Source organism: Rhincodon typus, chromosome 43, assembly GCF_021869965.1.
Source record: "Rhincodon typus isolate 14 chromosome 43, sRhiTyp1.1, whole genome shotgun sequence".
Classification (NCBI taxonomy): Eukaryota; Metazoa; Chordata; class Chondrichthyes; order Orectolobiformes; family Rhincodontidae; genus Rhincodon; species Rhincodon typus.
In genome coordinates, this window is record NC_063374.1 from 6655065 (window position 1) to 6680381 (window position 25317).

The 25317-nt window shown below is 41.3% G+C and overlaps 1 protein-coding gene and 1 long non-coding RNA gene across 6 annotated transcripts in view; one reads left to right on the forward strand and one right to left on the reverse strand.

Moving 5' to 3' along the window:
- The window catches only part of LOC125487692, a 31536-nt gene extending 9868 nt beyond the window's left edge, over positions 1 to 21668 (forward strand). The window contains exon 3 of the long non-coding RNA XR_007266061.1: positions 21149 to 21668. This is a non-coding gene — a long non-coding RNA (uncharacterized LOC125487692). The remainder of the gene's footprint in view (positions 1 to 21148) is intronic.
- LOC109918809 (spectrin beta chain, non-erythrocytic 1-like) overlaps positions 1 to 25317 on the reverse strand; it is a 258622-nt gene that overhangs the window by 150464 nt on the left and 82841 nt on the right. The window contains exons 3-4 of one of the 5 annotated variants that reach the window (XM_048619799.1): positions 22909 to 22915; positions 21378 to 21398 (exon numbers count right to left, since the gene is read on the reverse strand). The exons of 3 other annotated variants lie outside the window; for them this stretch is intronic. In XM_048619799.1, the coding sequence (XP_048475756.1) occupies positions 21378 to 21398; positions 22909 to 22915 (28 nt within the window). Of the gene's footprint in view, positions 1 to 3687; positions 3846 to 21377; positions 21399 to 22908; positions 22916 to 25317 lie in introns of those variants that run through there. One more of the 5 variants, XM_048619796.1, reaches the window with a different exon arrangement.

Here is a 25317-nt window from a genome sequence, read left to right on the forward strand (position 1 = left end):
CATTATCATAGGAGTAAGGTAGCCTGGATTAGTCCATTCTAAAAGGTGCATAGGGGGAATAAGGAGGAAGAAATAGTTAATCAGGTATACTTCACAATCAAAAAACTGCACCATAACCTTTGGCCGGAAAGCTACTTCTGCATCTGTGATGCAGCCTCTACATAAAGTACGTATTAAATATTTGCAGTCATTCTAAGACTGCCCTACCATTCAAATGAGATGATAACACCTTGTTGTGAAAGGCTGAATATTTTTGAAATGACAGCATCACAAACATCAAACCCAGATCAGACCGCCCACATCTTCTGAATTTGGCAGCTTTCCTGTCTTAGCTTCAGTCTCTGTTGTTTTTTCCTTTTCCCCCCAACTCCACCTCCAAACCCTCCCCGCCCCCCCACCCGCCGCACTTCCTCCTTGTGATCACTTCGACACATATGCCTGAAGTTAGCAGAGTGGTGAAACGAGCTTTGCAACTTCTTTAGTCACCACTCATTTCTCTCTACAACAAACTGCTTCCCCCCCACCTTCTCTGGGATAATACCAATCTTTTACCCTGACAGCAAACTTATTTGACATTGATTTTTTTTTAAATTAATACATAGTACTTAAAACTCTCACATTTAATGCATGTTGTCTCACAAACAATTATGTAAATTCTTAGTGAACATGTCTTCCAAACATCTACATACCAGTTTCTGAACAGTTGTAATGTCATGGAATGTGGGTCACCACTCATTTGTAACTGAACATGGCAAAGAATAAATGCCAGTAACATTTGTTCTAGTTTAACAGTCCTTGAGCTCTCCTGATGCCTTTGTAAAGCTACTATCTGGAGTGGCACTGAACCATTGAACCAGGAGCCTAAGATTCAATCTCCAGCCTTTGCTAAATTAACCAATCTCATTTAGAGCTCGTGCAAAGATTTCGGTTTGTGGGCTTCAGGGAAGAAAAAAAATCATTCACGCCTGCCGCTCTTATTGCTCTTTGCCTTGATTTCTCTACTTTGCAAGATACTGATCGAAAACAAAGAATAAATGAATTACTGCAATTCATCAAAATTCGGTTCTTTAACTGATGTTGGGGTTTATGCACTGGGAATTACAAGGGGTCAAATCCTGTTCTTGTCTCCAGTCTTCACCAGCGGAACAAATCAATGACCTCAGGTCAACGCAAACACTTTAACCCTAACAGAACTGCGCTCATGTTCCAAAGCGCTGCTGCACGGAATAATACAAAGCAAGAAAGGATACATCCACAATTCCCTTTCTGGCTGGAACCCAAGAGAGAATCATGAATATATATTTGTTTTTAGCCTAATGAGATTGAGGGGCTGAGTAGAAAACAATTTATCTGAAAAGAGGGAATATCATTATGGACTGCACTCAGGCAACTGATACACGTTCTACAAGGCACTTTAATTGTGACATTGACAGAGGCAAGGTAGTTATCCAAACTCTCTCAGCTAGTGGCACATAATAATGTCTAAAACAGTAAGAGACGTTTTAAAAAATCTATAGGAACTGAAACCCCACTGAGTTCATGATGTTCGTGTTAATTTGTGTAACATTCCTGTGCATGCTCTTAACAGGTTAAAAGTGTGATTAAAATGCCACAGGAATTATCATTACTTTACCAAGTTAGAATCCAGCAGAACTGCACCAACTAGAAAGTATTTCTCTCCAGTTCTAATTATCAACATGGAAGATTATACATTTACAGAACATCAGATGTTGCAGGACTGTGACCCAGAGGACATATCAGACGCTGGAAGGGACATTCAGTCTTCAAAAGGACTGCTGGAAAGCCGATTATATTTGCTTGCTTTTGCTAGGGTACATCAATGCTAAGTACAGACCTTCACCAAATTTTGGCAAGCTACCAAGCTTGGAGAAATAACTATTTCGGACTTTAAAACTTCAGTGTATGTCAAGAGATTATATGCGCAGAGGTTTAAAGTTGTTCTGGTTGAATGGCGTGAACTGATTGCTGTAGCAAATCAGCCAAGGAGCATAAAAGGCGGCTCCCAATGCAAATCAAGTGCCAAATTATCATTGCATAGAATTAGATAACACCTTCTGCATGATACACACCCCTTTAAGAACAGATTTTGCAATATCATCCAAGACTGCCAGTGCCGTGCCTATGAAACTACTGCACGTTGAGTGGTAAACTCCATACCACCAAAGCAAAACAGCTCACAGCTTTTTTAAAAGTCACATTTTGCAGTTTAGTAGTCTGGGAATTAGATTTTACACACTCAGGAATAGGGTAGGTGGGAGGAAGGAATAGAGAATGCACTGTTGCCTTGGGCTTGTACAGGCAGGATAGCATCCAGTCCCAGCCAGAAATGGTGGCATCCTCTCCCTCCAGCGATAGCACCTATACTTGCTGCAGAGTTCCTCTCATCCACAGAGAAACTGGCAAAACCACCTTCTTGAATTGTGTCCTAGCGATGGCTAACTTCACAATATATTGCTGAAAACCAGGCTTTTGTGGCCTATATACCAGCTAGGCCCAACAGTTAAAAAGAACATAGCAATGATTTTGAAACAGTTTGAAATTTCTCACCTTTACAAATAAAGTTTAAAAGAGTATTAACTAGTTTTTAAAAAGTTCTAACCGTATTCAGCTTTACACAAAATCACATGAATCTTAAATCACTACCACTACCTCCCACATTTTAATCCTCAATGTTTGAAAGCCTTATTCAGCCACATTCCTGTGGTCAACTGTGAAACAGAACAAACAGTCTAACCTCACAATCAATATTTAGGAGTAGATAACAACTCTGACAACATGACTCACACTGTGCCCTTCACAAACAGCAATACGGTTTTTTTTGTAAAACAATACGATGCACATTTCCCTCTTTTGGTTAGCGATTGCCATTCGAATGGCATCCTGTTAACGATCACCTATTTGTGGTTGAGTAAGATCAGCATTCACTCAAGAATTACCATTACAATTCAATCCACAGAAATGGTGCTTCATAGACCCGCTGCCAGTAAGGCTCAACTAGTACAGCGTGCAAGGATATGGTCTAAGACACAACTGTATATCATAGCTGCTGCTGTCATTTTAAAAAAATTGCCCATACTCATTATCCTTGGCAAGCTCCACTGGCTCCCACTTCTACTATTTGTTCTCAAATCTCTCCATCTTGCCCCAACCCACTGCCTTCAGGTTGAGTTTAATCCTCTTTAGCAATAATCTCACAAACGCTATACTTGGTCTTTGAAACTCTCCCATAATCACTTTGCTTCAGTATCTCCTTCTTCCTGCAAAGGCCTCCAAAAATATTACTCTCTTTGAACCACTATTTAGCTCTTCTCTCTCCACACCATTCATATCTTATCTTGTATGAAGCATTCTCAGACATTCTGCTATGTAAATGCAGTATATATTGCTGGGTGTGCGCACCACATTGCCTGTTACAACACAGATCACACCAGCCGATGTTTAATTCCTGCTCTGTGGTGAATTAACTGATCTCACAGCTTTGACTTCACACCTGTTGAAGGCCATACACTCGGTGGGTCTTCACAAATTTCCACAGTGGGAAGCTAATGATTGAGCTGTTACCAGAAATATGCAGTAACGGCAGCAGCATCCTAAATGGGTTACCACTACCTCCACCTCTGTAGCATCACGAGAAAATATAACTGCTGTAAGGTATCATATGCTTACCCAACGTTCCTACAATCAAAAGGGATTTGAAATTCAATGCGAGTATCTATACTTCAAAACGTGGCATTTTAGCTACTGGTTGGCTGTTGTACAAATATAACCCAATAACCTGGTGTGTCATCCATGTTATTGAAAACCTCAACCAGGAGAAAACAGAATCAAATGATAACCCAACAGGAAGACAAAAGATGACAATGAAGATAAACCCTAGAGTAGGGGGCATATGACAGAAATGCAATACTGCCACCCCATGCATGGAGGACTGCAACAGCTACTTGAGGTTTACTGTTTATTCAACATTATTTTTCAAATTTATGCCTTGATTATTCTTAAATGCCTTTTCAGATAAATGTCAAGTTTCTGCTTGCTATTTATTCCAACTCAACTAAACGGTTGAATTCTGAGGATTTTATCTTTTCCTAACTGTTGGAAATTGTCTTTTTAATGCCAAACATGGTAAACATTTACTACCTCTACTCGTGTACAAAATCAAAATACTGCAAATGCTACAAATTTGAAATAAGCACAAAAACTGCTGGAATAACTCAGGTCAGGCATCATTGGGCATCAATCTGAAACGTCAAATGAATTTTCCCATCTTCAATTGAAGTATTTGATCGACTGAGATTTATGGTGTCTGGTTCACCATGGCTTGTAGCAACTATTCTCATAAGGTCTTCCATCTTCACCTCACTCATTATGGCACAGGCAATCTTTTCGTGGAATTCCCTATTAGGAGAAGCGGAAATGTTCAATGCTGCCAGGCCTTCCAGAGTTCACGACGCTAGCAGCAAATTTAAAGCCCAGCTGCCAACCACTCCATATGTTCCAATCCAAGAACAGGCCCTCACACTGTTGCCCTGTACCGCGAATCCTAAGAAAATGGCTCAGAAAAGTTTTCTTCCTGCATTATGGATGAGGACCTGGAGGTGCTAGTCGAAGGGTGGTGGAGAGCAAGGTAGCACTTTTTATCTTCGAACGAGGCTATGCCACTAGATGCAGCCAGCCTGGATAAAGAGAGCAGATTAGATCAGTCTTATATCCCAAGTTAAAGAGAATGCATAGAAGTGTAAGAAGAAGATAAATGATATTCTGCACTCCATGATGATAAGTGCCATGAGCTTCTCTCTGCTATCTCACACTCACAAGGACTGCAAGCAAGGATCATGAAATTTAACTCTCACAACTGCTTGCATAATGTCCATTCATCATCCCTCAACTATATCATCCTTCCAAATTACTAACCCTTTCTGTCCTCTGTGATTGCCACTCACTTCTTGAAAACACCTCACCACCTCTCATGCTCCTGCACCACAACCATCTGGTCTTCACGCACATTCATCGTTGAACCTGGGAGTACCCTAGTAAGATAGCCTACCTATTTACAGTTTGAGAGCACAATCTGGTAAGCACATCACTACATCACTGTCATTACTCCACAGCTGGCCAAGCAAGAAACACCCTGGGTCTTTAACACTCAGAGGACTGCTGGAGACGAGGCACCTGCTCAGCCCCAGGCAGGAGACAATCTTATAGTCTTAGTTATTAATGATTTCATGAAAATGCACAGACAGGCACAGGAACAGCCTGCAGGTTTGTCAGAGGCACTCAGTAAGCAAAATCAAAGAATGGAGGAGTTTATCAAGGTTATCATTACAATGCTAGTTCCAGCATGTGTGTGTCTCACTACTTCCATGAAGAAGTGTTGAACCCCATGGAAACCCAGACCTGGCACACTCAGTCTCTACCAGACACACAAAAATGAACCTGCATTCCATTGTTCCAGTCAGAGCTGCTCAGGATCAATGGCAAGGTAAGAGGGGGTCAAGGGACTTCAACTGCACTCCAGGTGCCCCCCTTCTTTCAGGGCAATAGGGTGATGCCAGCAGATACCACAGAGAGAAGAAGCAACATACAGGTTGCCAAGAAACATCTTCCCACAAGATTATAGGGGTGCCCAGCCCCTCCACCTCCTCTCTGCCCATGATGCCAAAGTCTGCAGAAATCCAAGCCAAGTAGGGTGATCCTACATATGGGCAGAGTACTCTCATCAGGCCGAGCCCTCTAGGTATAAACAGCCCTGGGACAACTGCCCAAGTTTTTCAGTCAACTACTTAGTAGACTCTTCCACCTCAGCTTCAGAAGTCAGGACTGCACTTTGATATAGTGGAAGGGAGAAGAGGAAAAATCATTTTGGGGGCACAAAGGCAGAGGCAATGTTGGTGAGGTAGACCTAGCGGCAAAAGATGCCCGAGAATCAGCGACTTCCTTCTTGGTTGGGTCCACCATGGCAACGGCGACGAAGCAGAGGCGGAATGGCATCACGGCAACATCGATGAGGTGGGCCCAACAGCAAGAGGTGTGACTCTGACGTTGGTTGGTCCAGCGCAGGAGGTGGCAAGGTGATGGGGGAGGAGCATCGGCCCAGTGGCAAAGATAGTGCTGAGGATTGGTGACTTCAATATTGGTTGGGTTTGGTGTAAACAGTGACAAACCAATGGCGGAGCAACGGCAGCACAGGTGTCATTGATGGTGATGACCTGGTTCAAGACTGACGGACTCTCTTCAAGGTATATCTTCCTTTATTTCCTTATTGTTGAATTATTCAAAGTGGCAAGGTAACGTGGTTTCAATTGAAAGCTTTTCACTGTATTTTATTGTATTCTTACTGTAAAATACACATGACAATAAAATCAAAATCAAAGCTGTCAGGTGACATGCAAAATTGAAAATAAACTTACAATTTTGTAAATATATCTGATTTTGTACTCCTAGAGTGTCTGCTCTAGTCTCTGTCACTGTTGGACCTGGTTAAGTTACACCCATGTGAGGGATGAGAGGCCTCTTCAGACATCCCAAGGATGAAAGAAGTTGCAATGGTCAAGCATTGCTCATCTCTCACAGTCAATCAATTCCATGACTGCAGATAGCCTCAAATATCATGAATCCTTAAACTGTGGTGTTGAGGACTTGCAGCCATGTTGTTGTACTTTGATGTGGACAACACTAAGGCCAAAAATAGTGTGCAGGGATTATGCTAGGGGGTCTGGCCTGCACACGTCATTCCAAACTTACCTCTGCTGCAAGGAAATGTTTGTTCTATATATAAGCTACTCAAGGGAGCACACTGCCATTCAATGCTGTGAGCCTGCAGAAGTCTAAGCTGAGAAGAATAAGACTACATCAGAGCAGATTATTCTCAATGTTATGATAGGAGGAGGAACTTCAGTTGTGAGGTCAGATGGAAGACAGTGAGGCTGTTCTCCTCAGAGAGAAGAAGGCTGAGAGGATATCCGACAGAGATTTTCAAAATCATCAGTGGGCTAGATAGAGTAGATAGGGAGAAACTGTTCCGGCTCGTAAAACGAACAAGAAATGACGCCACCCACAAACTGGAGGAGCAGCACCTCATATTCCGCCTCGGGAGCCTACAGGTTGATGGCCTAAACATGGAATTCACTAGCTTTAAAATCTCTCCAACCCGACTCCAGCTTCATCCCATGTCAAACACTCCCTCTCATCCCCGCCTCCTTGACCTGACACAACGTGTCCATCTTCTCTCCCACTGACCAATCCCCACCACTCCCTGCCTGCACTCATCTATCGCCACCCAGCTACCTTCCCCAGCCCTGCCCCTTCTCTCTCTATTTATTTCACAGCTCCCATATTCCTCCCCATTCTGAAGAAGGGTCCTGACTCAAAACGTCAACTTTCCTGCTCCTCTGATGCTGCCTGACCTGCTGTGTTCCTCCAGCTCCGTACTGTGTTGTCTCTGACTCCAGCATCTGCAGTTCTTGCTATATCTAAGAATAAGAGGGCATTGGTTTGAACTGCTCTGCAAAAGAAGCAAGGATGAAATAAGGAAAACCTTTTCATTCAGCAAGTACCTAGGGCACAGAATGCACTGCCTGGAAGTGTGGTGGAGACAGGTTTAATTGAGGCATTCAAAAGGGCATTGGATGATTATTTGGACAAAAATAATGTGCAAGGGTAGGGGGGAAAGCATCAAACGGACTCTAGGTAATAATGTTCATTTAACAAGCGGCAGAGGTGTGAATGGCATCTCTCTGTGCTGTAACACGTCTGTGATTCTGAGATGTGCAATGGGCAATTCACATATCCATTCTCCCTCATAATAAAGTGGGCTGTCAAGAAAAGCTGCACAAAGTACTGCCTCTTGCAGGTTCTACATTGTCTTGTAGATGCTCAAATATTTCAGGGTAACTTAGTCTATACACACTCTGAAACATTGATGGATACTGATGATGAAAAAGTCAAAAGGAGACTCCTCAGGATACCTTTCAAATGCAGCTATCACGAGAGATTTCAATGCACAACACTTGGATATGATATCCTGATGGCGGCATTAAGAGCTACGTAACCTTAGTGCCATGCAATGTACTGCACTGTCTCACTGATTGCTACTTTCTCCCTAATGGTCAACTGGACATGTAATGTTCAGGTACTTGAAAATGGGATCATCCAACGATTAAAGCATTTAATCAGATGAATGACTAGGCATTTATTCAGCAACAGGAAAAAGTCAACAACTGCAATGGTAACATGATCTACATATCTTTTGCATTAAGCAGGGTCTGCTTGTCATATAACCGCAAAATCTTAAACATTAAAGAACGCCACAATTCAGCTCATTCATCCTGGAAGCAGTTTCAAAGAGATTATCTCTGGTTTCTTGCACTCGACAATGCATTGCTCTGTCATTCTGTTTTGGACAGCCCTCCTGGTCAATGTCCTGATCCTCAACCTCAGAAGGTTGCTAATGATGAGGTGTAAAATCATGAAAATAAGATAGTTGCCACTTCATACTGAAATTCTGAAGTTGCCATTTAAAGCATAAGAAGAAAATCAGATGTATTTTTATTGAAATCAAATTTTTGATCTTTTCATTCTCAATGTATTTCCCCAACTTTCTTGCCATTACCCATGTCACGTTAGGCAGGGGCAAATTCCGCCCAGTAGCCCTGTTTTGCTTCACAGAAGCTGCTTGGCTGCTGGGTTATTCCAGTGTTCCCTTGTATATTTATTTAACTCCTTTAACACAATAAAACAACACCTGGCATTTCATAAGAAAGTAATAAAACAATGATTGACTCCAAGCCACATTAGGAAGTTATCACAGCAGATGACAAAATGGCTGGTCAAAGAGGTAGGTTTGAAGAATCTTAAAGCATGATAGTCAGGGAATTTATTTATTTATTTATTTATTCATTCACTTGATTGGATGTCAGCTTCACTGCCCAGACCAACATTTGTTGCCCATTACTAATCACCCTTGAATTGAGTGGCTTGACAGACTATTTCTGAGGGCAGTGAAGAGTCAGCAACATTGCTGTACGCTTGGAACCGCATGTAGGGTAAACCAGGTAAGGGCAACAGATCTCTGTTACTGGCTTTCAATTACAAATTCTATTCATTGAATTTTAAATTCCTCCAGCTGCTGTGGTCAGATTTGAACCCACATCCGCAGAATGTTAGCTGGGGCCCCTGTATTACTAGTTAACAGTCAGGCAAAGTAACAGACGGGAAAATAGGCAAGTTCACTAATGTCATTCTATATTTTTTTGAGTTAAACGCTATTAACTTTTTGTTGATTTCTCCAGGCTGATCAAGGTCATGTTTGTTATATATAAATCATAAAAACAGACTTCAGTACTGCTTAAAGGTTTAATTTTCATTGTTACTCATGTACATAGATACCACACTCTTGTTAACCTATGCTGAGACTATTTAATTTTTTGTAACAGCTTTCCTGAATTTTGCACCCTCTAGTTAGTCTATTGTTTAAAAGCAACGATGATTGAATTGAGACTAATTATGTCATTACCAGGCAGAGAAAGAAGAGATATGGCTAACAGGAGAAAAGATATGGTAGAGAGGAAGCCAGATACAGTAAAGAGGCAGAGGTATAATAGAGAAGAGTGTAGGAAAGATAACAGATAAGTAACGTTCAATAGCAGCTGGTTGACAGAATTTGCCTATCATCGAATCACAGAATTTACAGCAGTGCTTAACCCAAAATACTTGAAAATGTGATATCATTTTAACACCTGAAATTTACAAGATTCCAGATGCCAGTAAAAACAAAAGAGCAACTAAGCAGCAGAGTAACATTCAATGAACAATTATTGAGGTTTGTACACTACAGATCAACATAAAAGTACATTGTGTGAACAAGAGAATCTGTGCTTTAAAGTACTTTGTAAACATTTTTTTACAACATGAGGAGGTGCAATAAGTGTGATTTCTGCCACACCATAAGGGGTGCAACCCACAATTTGGGAACTCTTAATTTACAGCATAAGAAAATAAACAGTCGATCACATTCGGATCTGTGTTTTCTCTTCAACTCCTTTTATCTGTTATTTGTATCCTTTTCTACTCTCCTTTTAAAAATCCTATCAAATTCTATTTAAAATACTGCAGCTTCTGCCTCAATAGCTACCTGGGATAACGCATTCCATGGGAAAAAAGTCTTCTAACATCTTTTTTTAAGCAAATACTCGTGTTCCGTCTACTCCCCTTTGATACAAGTTAGTCAATTATTAAAATTAACAAAAATATCAATTTATAGACGCAAAAAATCTATGAAGTCACCTTCTATGCATTTACAGACCACAGGAACCTTTTTTTTTGTATAAGTGCATGGGAAATGGGTTTGCTGGCTAGGCTAGCACTTATTGACCATCCTACTTTGCCTGACTGACCTGGAACTGAGTGATTTACTATGCCATTTCAGAGGGCAGTTAAGCATGAACTACATTGCTGTTGGGTCTGGAGTCACATTAAGCCAGACCCGATTAGGATAGAAGATCTTCTTCCCTGAAGGACATTAGTAAGCCAGATGTGTTTTTATAAAAATTGACAGTGAATTGCATGGTCACCATCGGGCAAGCTTTCAATTCCATATTTTTATTCAATTAAAATTTCACAATCTGCCATGGTGGAATTCGAGACTATGTTCCAAGAACTTTAGCCTGGCACTCTGAAATACTCGTCCGATGACATTACGATGCCATCACCTCCCCTCATTAGACATTTCAAGTTAGGTTTACTTAGATATTATGTTGAGATTCTACGAAGAATGATTTTCTTTGGATGAGACAATAACCTACATGCCCCTGCATGCTATTTGTAACATTGTAGAACTGGGCACATTGGAAATTGACATGAGTACATTGAGCATCTGCACCTGAAATCTCTAATCAGAACACATATCCTCAAGACAGCATGTTTAACTGTGATGAACCCCACTCAAAAAAGTATGTTGACATTCACTGTCTCAACTCAGTTAGAATGAACAGCCAACAGGGCTAGTACTGATTGACCATATGTCCACATGAATCAATACTTTCAAGACAGTAACAGAAAACCATGAAACAGAAAAAGGAACTCACTGAGACTATAATACAGTAGGTCCACTGCCTGGCTGACGTTTCAGAATAAAATGGTTAATTAACCCGAGTTTTCCTGAAAGTATTTAGTACAGCAAATAATTTATTAATTAATTTGCAATGCTCCCCTCATGAGGAGGTCCTTGACTCATTGTCTGCTGATTCTCCTTCCTGAGCTATTTTCTTGATGGTTTTTGTCAATTGTAGCAAAGGAGACAACTCAGCAATGAAAGGAGGAAAAATTATAAAATGAAGCACTATATTTATCATTGTAGGAACATGAAAGAGTGGGGAAGACTTTGAAAAGGATACCATCATATTAGGATTAAACACTAAGCTTATCGGAGCAGACGGTTTCTGTACAATATCCTTAAGGATACATTTATCTCTGGATTGAGCTAAGCTTCACGTCAAGGACCTTAAACCAAAAACTAGCAGTTACTAAACAATATGCAATGTTAACCCACAGTGAGGCTCTTCTGCACGTACTATTTAACATTTTCTGTCTCTCTATAATGAACCAAAGTCTTCATTTAACATAGAAATAATCTATAATTTGCAAGTCTTTTGCATTCTCATTACTACTATTCACTCTGTCCTTCTCCATCTTTAGTGGGACATACAGATCATACACATTTGTCATTGAACAGTTTAACTAAGACCTCCAAAGCATTGCGAATGGTATCAGAGAATTTGTTTCCGGGAGGGAACATGGAAGGATGAGGAGAAGTGACATGATAAACAGGAACAAGATGAACAGTAAAAATAGAAACAGCTTTCGCAATAACTGTTTATTTAACACAAAAGATTCAGGCTCTCAGTTAGGATTTCAGATTAAACAATCCCTCAGAACTACAAATTGTACATCTTACATTTCTCCTGTTCCTAACTATTCTCTGTCCTGTTCCTAATTATTCTCTGTCCTGCTCCTGCCAGCTGTCCTCTTTGTTCAGGCTCTATCTCTCTAAATCCTGTCTGCACTCCTGCTCTGTCATTACTTCAAGTGATGATACCATTGCTCAAACTCACACAATAGAACCCTCCCTTCCTGCCAGTGGTGGCTAGTTAGGGTTGGTTGAAAACTGGCAAGTTGCTGGCAATGTTGATTAGTGGATGATGCAATGATTGTAATGCACTATCTTGTTGACTATTCTGTTGCTCTCTGCCTCCTATCCTTACTGAGTATTCTATGTTTATAAATATGCATCATTCTAATAACTTGGATTGTTTTGTTTTAATCAAAACATTTTACTGTTATACTTTTCAGATATAAGTTGTTGTAAGCTCTACTACTTCCTTGCTGCAGAAATAGATTTTGAGGTCCTACGAAATTATAGCAACACCAGCTACAATAGTGTAATGTGCTAATAATGCACAGTCAATGGCATGGTCAAGAATAAATTTACAGGCTTCTATTCAGCTTACACCCAAAATCTACTGCAAGGGCTTTGAATACAAAGTGCCAGTTCTGTGCAGCAGCTTACCCTTTGGTATAAAATTGCAAAACAACATAAATACTCAAGACATACAGACTGCTTGACCACACGCAACAACTCAACACCTCTTGGCATTTTTTTTAATATAAAGTAAGTACTAACATAGTTTGTCATGGAGGAATCCTCTGCTATCCTAACTTGGGGAAGATGGGTAAACCAATCCTGATTTAGCAGACAGTGGAGAATTGAAACATTGACAAAACATATGCAAATTTTGACATTGTTTTCCCAACAGTTCGCAATGTATAACAATGTCTTGAGAAGTCAGAAGAATAGAGCTAACCCAGGAGCATCAAAAGTAATTTTCTTCTAGATCCATCAAGAAGAATTCCAGATCCAACTATATTTCCTTCACCTCTGAGATTCTGGACTTATTTCCGCTCATTTTATCTTCACTCTTTCTAAATCACATTTTTACTTTCTTAAAACTATGTTAAGTTCATGGATTTGTATACACAACAGTAAAGATGTGCAAATTAATGCAGGTGCCCTGCAGCCCACACGAGGAATTTATTTCATCTTTGCTCCCCCATGACCCTGAGAAATTTATTTCGTCTTTGCTCCCCCATTACCCAGATAAAGAACTGCTGATATCTCCAAAGATACTCCATTCCAATGGAGAACTAGAATGTTGAGAATTTTTTAAAATGAAGGACAGATCAGATTCTGATAAAGGACCTGTATGGGCACTTTCTGTGCCTTTCTTCTGGTGGCACAATATGAATTTTATCTGAAAATTGAAAACAGTAAATTGTCTGAAAATAAATACACTCAAACATCAGAGATATTCTGCTTTACCACCTAACAAATATTCCCAAAGTTGAAACTTCCAAAATACTCAAAAGGGTAGATGCAATAAAATGTTTCCTGGGTTGGTGAGTCTAGAGCAATGGAGCACAATTTAAAAATAAGAGGGATGCCACTTAGGTCTGAGATAAGAAGAATTTCTTTTTATTCGAAGGGTTGTGAACCTTTAGAACTGTCTACCACAGGGGCTGTGGAAGCTTAGTCTTTGAATGTTCTTTAGATAGAGATTAATTAATGTTTGATTACCAGTGGAGTAATGTGGGATGAATAAAAGGCCTTTAAGTGTTCAATCAGCCATGATCATATTAAAAGGCGGAGCAGGATCGATGGGCTGAATGACCTATTCATGTTCTTACGTTCCTAAGTGGTTCCTAAAACGTGTATTTTGGAGGGTGAAAGGAAAAAAAAGTTGCAAATCAAAAATATAAAACAGAATGGAATTTGAAATCTAAATTTCAGAGAATCCATTCAATATGGAATTAGGCCATTCAGCCCAAACAAGTCCACACCAACCCTCTGAACAGCATCCCACCCAGGCTCGCACTCCTACCTTATCTCTGTAACCATGCATTTCCATGGCTAATCCACCTAACCTAAACATCCGTGGACACTATGGGCATCTTGGCATGGTCAATCCACCTTAACCTGCATATTTTTCGACTGTAGGAGGAAACAGCAGCACCAAGAGTAAACCCACACAGACATAGAGAGAACGTGCAAACTCCACACAAACAGTCGCCTGAGGGTGCAACTGAACCAGGGTCCCTGGCACTTTGAGGCAGCAGTGCTAACCACTGAGCCACCATGCCACCCACAACACTTGTGAATGTGTTACAAGTAACCTAAAAATGGCTTCTGACATTCACTGTCAGTGATTGAGACTTTTTGCAACAGGTCCAATGCAAATATAAAAATCAGGAGAAAAATAATAGTCTGCCAACTAACACCATTGCACAAAAGTCAAGCTTTAGACTCAGCTGTTTCTCTCTGATTTCCTGATGGGTGTCTGCAAAGAACAAAATAACGTAGGTACTTACTTGAAGTTGATAAGATGTTTATCTGTGACAAAGTCTGAATTTCCAGTTTAAAAGAAAACCATTAAACTTTTATAAATGATCAAAGCTGTCTGTCACATTTTGAATTAGTAACAGGTTTAACAATCCTGGCTGAACCAGAGAAGATCATCAGACTTCCACAACGTGGAAATGTCTTTGTTGTTGACTGGTTTCCAAGATTTCTCTGAATTTCGTTAACTAGAGTTACAAAGGTGTTTTATATTTAATATTGCTTGGAGGAAGCAAGTTTTGAATGTTTGTGGAAAATGGATTTATTTCAGGTTTTGTAGAAATATCTGAAACTGTCTCTTTGAAAGAAGTCACTGAAAGTTCACAAACAACAACGGAAATTGCTGGAGAAACTTCTGTTCTGAAGAAGGGTTTACAGGACTTGGAACATTAATTTTGTTACCTCTCCATGGATGCTTCCAGACCTGCCCAGTTTCTCCAGTACATTCTGTTTTTGTTCTGGATTTGCAGAATCCACGTTCTTTGTTATATTTTACTGAAAATCACTGTGGACATTGGAGTTTTTTTTGAACAAGTCTTCCGAGAAATTATGTGGCTGGCAAGAACTGCTTCCTTTACTGTACAATGTTGCTCGGGTTGTTCTTAAAGTGATTGGTTTAAAAAGATGCATATGATTAACTCCTTCAGTTGAAGGAAAGCCTACAGAGAACAAGCTGAGTTGGAATAAAGTCTGCTAAGAACAGACTGCAGAACATTCAAAGCAAGGGTCATAGTCTGAGGATTCAGAGTAGACCATTTAGGACGGAGATGAGGAGACATTTCTTCACCCAAAGAGTGGTGAGCCTGTGCAATTCATTACCACAGGAAGTAGCTGATGCCAGAATGTTGAATGTATTCAAGAGGCGGCTAGATATAGCACTTGGGGTGAATTAGGATTAAAGGTAATGGGGAAAAAGCAGGATTAAGTTATTGAGTTGGATGATCAGACATGATTACAACGAATGGTGGAGCAGGCTCGAAGGGCCGAATAGCCTCCTCCTTCTGCTATCTTCTATGTTTTAACCTTTTGGTTTTGAGAATAACCCTTTGGCCAATGTATTCTTTTTCCAGAAAACCAATTTCTACAAAGATTTCTTTTCTCTTTTCCTGTACAGTGTGTGTACAATTTAGAGATAATTAGAGGAATGGGCATTTATTTCTATATTACTGTGTACACTAACTAATTATTGTATCTTCATTGGAAGTTTTGTTCTGATGATAAACTAATAATCGTGTTTATTAAGAAACCTGGTTGAAAGATCTTGTCGTTTAAAACCTGATACAGATAAGGTATTTATTTGGTCATCTCTAACTGGAGAAAGTATTTTTATTTCACTTTGTGAACCATGGAGTAGTGGAACTAAAACGATGCTGCTCTTCTCGAGCCTCAGTCATCATACAAGAAACTACTATTTCTCTCCTATTGCAGGTGTTGACCTCCAGTTCCTCTGGTGCCACCTGCCTGTCAGCATCTCTTCCAAGTGACCATTATCTGCACACGAGTCAGTAAAGCAAATGTTAGTACTCTAATCAACCATGAAGGGCATCACAGCTGTTAATAAACCATGAAGGGCTTCACAACCAAGTTCAATGCAGTCCTCACTTAGACCCAAATGCACACTTTTTCTAAAACTTCATTCCATGGAAATGGCCAAATTGCTGGCTTGGTTGAGGCAAGACCTTTATTAGTGAGAGTCACCACAGCAAAGTCACCAGGAGTAGCAGAGACAATCATAATGCCAAATTTGATGCAGGTTTTATTCAAAAGTACATGGATCTTCACTTTTCTGCATAAGAACATCTTAAAGCACCATTTGATTTTATTTGTAGAAACAAGCAGCACCATAAACAATGAATAACTTTTCAGCAATAAATCAGTCAAGTGTTAACTGTCAGGCATATATGCCCTTCAACTTGTCCTGTACCATGCAGCAAACAATGTTCAACATGTATAATATGGGTAAATGTACTTGTACAGCCCTGCAAACAGTTTGTTATACCATATTTATGGTTACATCTTGCCGCTCCCAAACCCAAGACATTCATGAAATACTTGTGGCTTTACTATGTGAACACAATATTTTTACAATATATGTTAAATCACATAGAACAAACAAGTAGTTTATTCACCCCATCCAGCTCATTCCTCCCTCGAAACCTACACGCCTTGTAACTTCTATCATGACATCTAATTTTTCAAAAGAACTAGTCTCCACTGCTCTCCAAAGAAGCCATTCCAGTTAGTCAAGAGACTTGTGCATCCTGACTTTGGCTGCAAATTTGCCCTTTACCAATTTGTCACAATGTTCACTTCCACACAGATGTGATAAGCTTTCCTTGGTCCACTAAGCATCCTGTGCATCTCTAGAAGGCACCTCATTGTTTAAGGAAATTTAAGCACTGGAGACTACTTCAGCCCTCCAGTCCAGCGCAGTTGCTATGTTGACAACAGGCCTCTCTAACCACATTACTCCATTCTTTCCTCATGTCCTTTTAATATATTCTTTATGTTTGCCCAATTACCACGTGCATGATGCTACTGACCAAGCTTCAATGTGGTAATGGGTTCCAGATTCCAATAACTCTTGGTGTTCAGAAAAAAATTGTCTCGTTCCTTCTTTGTACTTCCAGCACTAAGTTACAAATCAGTATAAAAAGTTCTTCATGATACATACCCATCCAAGCTTCTCCATAATTTTCTACTCTGTATTTCTAATTGACATTCTTTGCTCCAGTAAACAGCCTGTCTTTCAAGTTTCTTGTAACTAATCCTCCATGGCTTCCCTATCTCTGATGTCCTCCAATCTTTCAACCCTCAAAGATCCATCTCTGCGCTCTTCCAATTATGGCTTCTTACACATCCCTGATTTTCATCCCTCCACCATTGATGCCTTCAGCTGTCAAGACCCTAAACTCAGGAATGTCCTCTGAAAACTCTCCAAATCTTTTGCTTCCTTTAAACACTCCTTAGAAACATATCTCTTCACTAAGCTCTCCATCATCTAACTGACATATCCTTATGTGGCATACAAATTTTGCTTTGTATAGCTTATGTGAAGAGACTTAGGATGTATTTTTATTACACTAAAGGCACTATATAATTATTTTTAAAAAGCAATCCTTTGCAGAAAAGGTGGCTTATTTGTTCTTCCATTGTAAAGGTGATTGAAAACTTCAGTTTCACTCAGTACTTCTTTCTAAAAAGTCACATGGCTCAACTGAGATTGAAGATAGTTTGTGTGAATAGCCAGCATCCTACGAAGTATTTTTTTAATTCAATTATGGGATGTGGGTATTGCTGGCCGGCCAGCATTTCTTGCCTATCCCTAGTTGCCCTTGAGAAGGTGGTGATGAGCTGCCTTCTTGAACCTCTGCAGTCCTCCTGCTGTGGGTTGACCCATAATGCTATTAGGGAGGGAATTCCAGGATTTTGACCCAGCGATAGTGAAGGAACGACGATATATTTCCAAGTCAGGATGGTGAGTGACTTAGAGAGGAACTTGGAGGTGGTGGTGTTCCCATATGTCTGATGCCCTTGTCCTTCTAGATGGAAGTGGTCGTGGGTTTGGAAGGTGCTGTCTGAGGATCTTTGGTGAACTTCCACAGTGCATCTTGTAGATAGTACACACTGCTGCTACTGAGCGTCAGCGGTGAATGCTTGTGAATGCTTGTGATGTAGTCCCAATCAAGCGGGCTGCTTTGTTCTGGATGATGTCAAGCTTCTTCAGTGTTGTTGGGGCTGCACTCATCCAGGCAAGTGGGGAGTATTCCATCACACTCGCAACTTGTGCCTTGTAGATGGCGGTCAGGCTTTGAGGAGTCAGGAGGTGAGTTACTCGCCGCAGTATTCCTGGCTTCTGGCCTGCTCTTGTAGCCACTGTTTGTGGTGAGTCCAGCTGAGTTTCTGGTCAATGGTAACTCCCAGGATGTTGATAGTGGGGGATTCAGTGATGGTAACATCATTGAATGTCAAGGGACGGTGGTTGGATTGTCTCTTATTGGTGATGGTCATAACCTGGCATTTGTGTGGCGCGAATATCACTTGCTACTTGTCAGCCCAAGCCTGGATATTGTCCAGATCTTGTGGCTTATGAACATGGACTGCTTCAGTATCTGAGGAGTCACAAATGGTGCTGAACATTGTGCAATTATCAGCGAACATCCCCACTTCTGACCTTATGATGGAAGGAAGGTCATTGATGAAGCAGCTGAAGATGGTTGGGCTGAGGACACTACCCTGAGGAACTCTTGCAGAGATGTCCTGGAGCTGAGACGATTGACATCCCACAACCACATCCCACAACCACAACCATCTTCCTACATGTCAGGTACGACTTCAACCACCAGAGAATTTGCCCCCTGATACCCATTGATTCCAGTTTTGCTAGGGCTCCTTGATGCCACACTCAGTCGAACGCAGCCTTGATATCAAGGGCTGTCACTTTCACCTCACCTCTGGAATTCAGGTCTTTTGTCCATGTTTGAACCAAGGATGGAATGAGATCAGGAGCTGAGTGGCCCTGGTGGAACCCAAACTGGGCGTCACTGAGCAGGTTATTTCTGAGCAGGTGCTGCTTGAAAGCACTGTTACTGACACATTCCATCACTTTATTGATGATCGAGAGTAGGCTGATGGGAAGGTAATTGACCCGGTTGGATTTGTCCTGCTTTTTGTTTATAGGACATACTTGGGCAATTTTCCACATTGTCGGGTAGATACCAGTGTTGTAACTGTACTGGAATAGCTTAGCTAGGGGAGCTGCAAGTTCTGGAGCACAAGTCTTCAGTACTATTGCTGGAATGTTGTCAGGGCCCGTAGCCTTTGCAGTATCCAGTGTCTCCAATCGTTTCTTGATATCACATGGAATGAACTGAATTGGCTGAAGACTGGTATCTATATTGCTGGGGACCACTGGAGGAGGCCGTGATGGATCATCCACTTGGCACTTTGGCTGAAGATTGCTGCGAATGTTTCAGCCTCATCTTTTGCACTGATGTGTTAGGCCCTTCCATTATGGAGGAGGGGGATATTTGTGGAGCCTCCTCCTCCAATGAGTTGTCTAACTGTCCACCACCATTCACGACTGGATGTGGCAGGACTGCAGAGCTTAGATCTGATCCGTTGGAGGTTGTGGGATCGCTTAGCTCTGTCTATCACTTGCTGCTTTCGCTGTTTGGCGTGCAAGTAGTCCTGTTTGGTGGCTTCACCAAGTTGATACCTCATCTTCAGGTATGCCTGGTGCTGCTCCTGGCATGCCCTCCTGCACTCTTCATTGAACCAGGGTTGATCCCCTGGCTTAATGGTAATGGTTGAGTGGAGGATATGCCAGGCCATGAGGTTACAGATTGTTGTGGAGTACAATTCTGCTGCTGTTGATGGCCCACACCGCCTCATGGATCCCTAGTCTTGAGTTGCTAGATCTATGTGAAGTCTGTCGCATTTCGCATGGTGATAGTGCCACACAACACGATGGAGGTTGTTCTCAATGTGAGGGCGGGGCTTTAACTCCACAAGGACTGTGCGATGGTCACTCTTACCGATACTGTCATGGGCAGATGCAACTGCAGCTGGCAGATTAGTAAGGATGAGGTCAAGTATGTTTATCCCTCTTGTTGGTTCCCTCACCACCTGCCGTAGACCCAATCTAGCAGCTATGTCCTTTAGGACCCAACCAGCTCCATCAGTAGTATGCCGACGAGCCACTGTTGGTGGTGGACATTGAAATCCCCCACCCAGAGTACAATTTGTGCTCTTGCTGTTGTTCAACATGGAGGATTACTGATTCATCAGCTGAGGTAGAATGGTGTGTGGTAATCAGCAGGAGCTTTCCTTGCCCATGTTTAACCTGAAGCCATGAGACTTCATGGGGTCCGGAGTCTATGTTGAGGACTCCTAGAGCAACATTCTCCCGGCTGTATACCAGTGTGCCACCACCTCTGCTGGGTCTGTCCTGCTGGTGAGACAGGACATATCCAGGGATGGTGATGGTGGTGTCTAGGACATTGTCTGTCTATAAGGTATGATTCTGTGAGTATGACTATGTCAGGCTGTTGCTTAATGTGCTGCAGTGAACCTTGTTCCCACCAACAGCAACTAAAGGTTTAATTTTAGATGCATTACTCATGCGCTGATGATCTGGCTCTCTCCTTCACTATCTGAGTAGTTATAGCTGCAGGTAAAATACTCATACAATCTGCTGTGTTTTCTCATTTAAGGAGAAGGCCATAAAGGCTAATGAGACAGCTAATCTGGGTGGCTATACATGCTACAACAAGTAAAGATGAAACTGTATATATTTTAGTGTCAGAGGACTAGTTCCTTGTAGATTAACAAATAAACACAGATTACAGGCCAGTAACACAATGAAACCAATCAAGTGATATTCTAAACAACAGAAGCGTGACTCCCGCTATTCACCAAGATCCAAGATAATGTGCTCAGCAGCTCAAGCAGCATCTGTGGCATTATAGAGTTGGCTTAGCTTTCGAGGTCAGACGAGATCGGGCGTTTTCAGACTAGTATGGCCGTAATATTTCATTAAGACATTCTGATGAAACTGAATTGCTAACAATGTTTCTGCCGCAACAGATCTACTCGTTTTGCTAAAGATTTGCAGTGTTATCTATTTTTAAGTACAATTTTCAGCAAGGAATTTATGAGCATTTTCTGTTTTAATTTCAGGTTTCCAATATCTACAGTATTTTGCTTTAGTTCAAGATTATGCGCCCATAATGCCATCTTAACCAGAACACTTTAGAGTAATTTTTTGGCGAAGGGCCATCTCTACTGTACTGTATTACTTAGTATCAGCAGAATTGTAAAGAGTGAAATAGAAAACAAGCTAAAAATGCGTGACTACCTGACGCCCAGTCTTCAGAAGCATGACACCATGGCTGTGGGGTTCCGCTACTCTGGAGTTCTGGGAGAATAACTACGATTGGAGGTTGTGCCAAGAGTTTTCATTTTAACAAAGAGAATACAAAGCAGAAGAGAGGACAATGGATGTAATACGTGAGGCAAGTCAAAATATTTGACATTGTTATTAAACATATTGTAAATGCAATGCAAAATGCAACACTAGGTGGAACTTTGTGAAATCTCAATGCTTTGAGCAAGTCCTAATTCCTAATATGTACACCCAACATTCAAATATCTCAACTCTAGTAAAAAGAACATTAAATTTACCTCTATTTTAATTATTTATCAGTTAACTTTGCTGAAATTTACTTTCACACTAATAATAACGGAAGTTGAATTATTTTCTCAATTTCAATTTCCTATCCATTTCCACTGCTGAGGGTCTCTCTTTCTCTTCCATCCCAAAACTGTGGCTCCAAGATTCTGCCTCTTCTTCTTCTAAACTTCACCCAGACCTTCAGTAAGGTCTCTCCACTTCTCCCTCAGCCACTATGTTCAAAACACTCTCTTTCTCCTCTCCTTCTACCTCCTAATCTAAACCAGAGCCCACCTGTGAGAGAAGCAACACAAAAGCCTCCCCATATCAAAAGGCCCCATGTGCAAGTACCTATCTTAAGGAAGTGTCATATTCCCTTCAAGGGAGTATCAGAAGACTATAAGGCATAGGAGCAGAAGTTAGTCATTCAGCCCATCCAGTCTACTCTGCCATTCAATGAGATCATGATTGATCAGATAATCCTCATCAGGTAACTGCACAGAGGCCAGTATCCCGTCACTAGGTCACCCTTTATTTACATGTGCACTTCAATGGGCTGTGACCAGCCAGCTCAAGGACAGTCCCTAGACTGGGGAGACATTCTGAATCTTTTTTTTTATTTTCTTCTTGTGACCAGCCAGATCAAAGCCAGATCTTAGACTGAGGAGACCTTCTGAATCTCCTGTTTTTTTTTAAATACATGCAACAGCAGCAGCAGCAGAACCAGGAGCACATGGTCACAATCAAGGTCTTTGTCCAGCAGGAAATCCACTCATGGTGCACTGGCTGTAGCCTGCCAGCTCAAAGCCAGTCCCTAGACTATGGAGACCTTCTGAATCTCTTGTTTATATCTGTCAGCCAGGGCTCCCTGATTGGCCCAAGTTAACAACCGCAATCAAGAATCTCATAGTTAATGAGATCTATCCGGCCCTGGTTCCAATCACTATACTTCAATTCCACTTTCCTGCCTTTCCCTATAACCCCTGATTCCTTACTGAATAGAAATTTGTCTGTCTTGACCTTGAATATGCTTAACAGAGCCCTACAGTTAAGGACTACCACAGGTTCAGTACTGTCTGAGAAAAGAAATTCCTCCTCAACTCTGTCTTAAATGGACGATCCCTTATTCTGAAATTATGCTGTCTGGTCCAAGGCTCTCCCACAAGGGGACACAACTGCTCTGCATCTGCAGCCTATGTTTAAGGTCACCTCTCATTCTTCTAAATTTTAATGAGTACAACCTACTCAATCTCTCTTGAATTGTTACTCCATATCTGGAATAAAACAACAAAATGCAAATCTGAAACAAAAACAGAAATTGCTGGAGAAACTCAGCAGGTATGGCAGCATCCATAAACAGAAAGCAGAGTTTCATGTCCAGTGACCCTTCTTCAGAACCAAAGAAGGGTCAGTGGATCCAAATCATTAACTCTGTTTTATCTCCATTTCTCCAGCAATTTCTGTTTTTGTTTCCTCCATACCTGGAATCAGCCTAGGTGAATCTTCTCTGTACTGCCTGCAATGCCAGTATATCGTTCCTTAGATAAGGGGACCAAAACTGTTCACAGTATTCCAGACGTGGTCTGACCAGTGTCAAGTATAGTTGTAGCAAGACTTCTATTCCCTTAAAAAAAGTCAACATTCCATTTGCCTTTCCAATTATCTGCTGACCCTGTATGCTAGTTTTTCATGGTTTGTGGGTAAAGGAGGTCCCAAATTCCACTGCAATGCAGCTTTCTGCAGTCTTTCTATTTTAAAATTATATGCTGTTTCTCTATTCTTTCTGCTAAATTGCATAATTCAGATCTTCCTAAATTATAGTCCATCTGCCAAGTTTTTGCCAATTGCTCAACCTGTCAATATCCCTCAGCAGTCCCCTTGTGTTAGCCTCACCACTTGCCCTTTCACCTATTTTTGTGTCATCTGCAAACTTGGCAATCGTACATTCATTCTCCTCATCCAAGTCACAAATAAATATTGTAAATAATTGCGACACCAGCACTAACCCTGTGGCGTTCCATTAGTTACAGATTACCATTCTGAAAATGTCCCCCCTTACCCCAACTCTCCACTTTGTATTAGTTAGCCAATCTTCCATCCATGCTAACATGGTTCCCTCAATTCTGTGGGTTCTTACAAAGCCGCCTCATATACGTCATTTAACTAATGATTATTAGTGTTCCTTTAGCCAGTCTATTGTGCTCACCATTAATTTCACATACACAAAACTATCTTTCACTCAACTTCGAAGGATCGTACAGCAACTGCACTTTCAAGACACATTCCAAACACTCTCCACCACTTCTCCTCACCTATCAACTTTCCACTTCATCCTTGACCCATCGAGTATTAGCATTTATCTCTCCTCTGTTACCCTTGAAACAATAACCATCATCCTTTACATACCTTCTCTTACTTCTGAGCCTATGCCTATTAACATCTCCATGTTCATCAAGACCCTGAATGCTTTCATTATCTGTGTCATCTAATTTATTTAATTCTGCCACTCTAGAGCTGAGAGGGCATCTGATAACAAACCATCACCCTGGACCTACCACCTTCAGCATTCCACTACCCTTCACTGTCACTGTTCCCTCCCTTGCCCAATGCTCTCAGTTCAACTCCCAGCACCAACTCCACTTTTTTGAACCAGCTCTCTCCAAATATTCATGCCTCAAGAACCAATCTCTCACCCAATGACTGATTTCAGCACCCCCATATGCTAGGGCCTCCTCCACATGCCCTACACCCTTGCGTTGATTCCCTACCCCAGAGTAGTCTGCTCCATGTCTCACTTTATGCCATGGGCAGTCCTGCCCATGCCCTTAGGTTGCAGTTTACTCTTTCTCTTCTAGCTCAGACAACCCTATCCTGTGCTTCTTAAAACTACAATCTGCCTGCTTCCTGCTACCCTCCCCAATTCTCCCTGTCCAAGGTGACCCTGTCCACTGCCACCCCATCGACTGCAGCATTTCTCACTCCCTAGGACAACCCTACTTAACTGCCTTTTGACTGTCATCACCTGATCACAGTCAACACTTGCCAAATAGGAAAGAACAGATGGGTTCTTCTGGGGCAGTGGTAGTACCTCTACCTCTAGGCCAGAAGGCCTGAGTTCAAGTCCTACTTGCTCCAGAGTTGTGTAGTAACATCTGAGCAGGTTGATCAGTAAAATATGCAGGAAAAGGCAGCTGCTACCAGTTATAATTATAACAGGTTGATTACCTTGCCTGCTGCACATCTCTTATTTACATCGATAAATCTGAAGGCATGTATTTCTTGCTACCAGATAATTGAAAAGATGCACTTAATTTTGTTTATTTTGCATTTAAATGAACATACATGACTTTTAGTTGCATGCAAAAGTACTTCGTGACTTGCTGTCAGAAAGTTCAAACTACCTTGAAATCTCCAAGAACCTAAGGCCAGAATCTCATTCCACCGTCATGAAACCATTCTTTGGACCCCTGCACAATTTGGTTCCCCCCTTGCCAAGTTTCCCACCTTGGGAGATGCGCCAAATTCCACCTTAATGTGGAAGCCACAAGGTATCACTTTCTTGAACAGGCCTACATTACATCACTCCCATTGGTTTTTATAACACCTCATCTAATTTTTAGCAGACAAACACAGATGTCCACATTAGGTACCAAGGACATATGAAATTTTTAAAGGC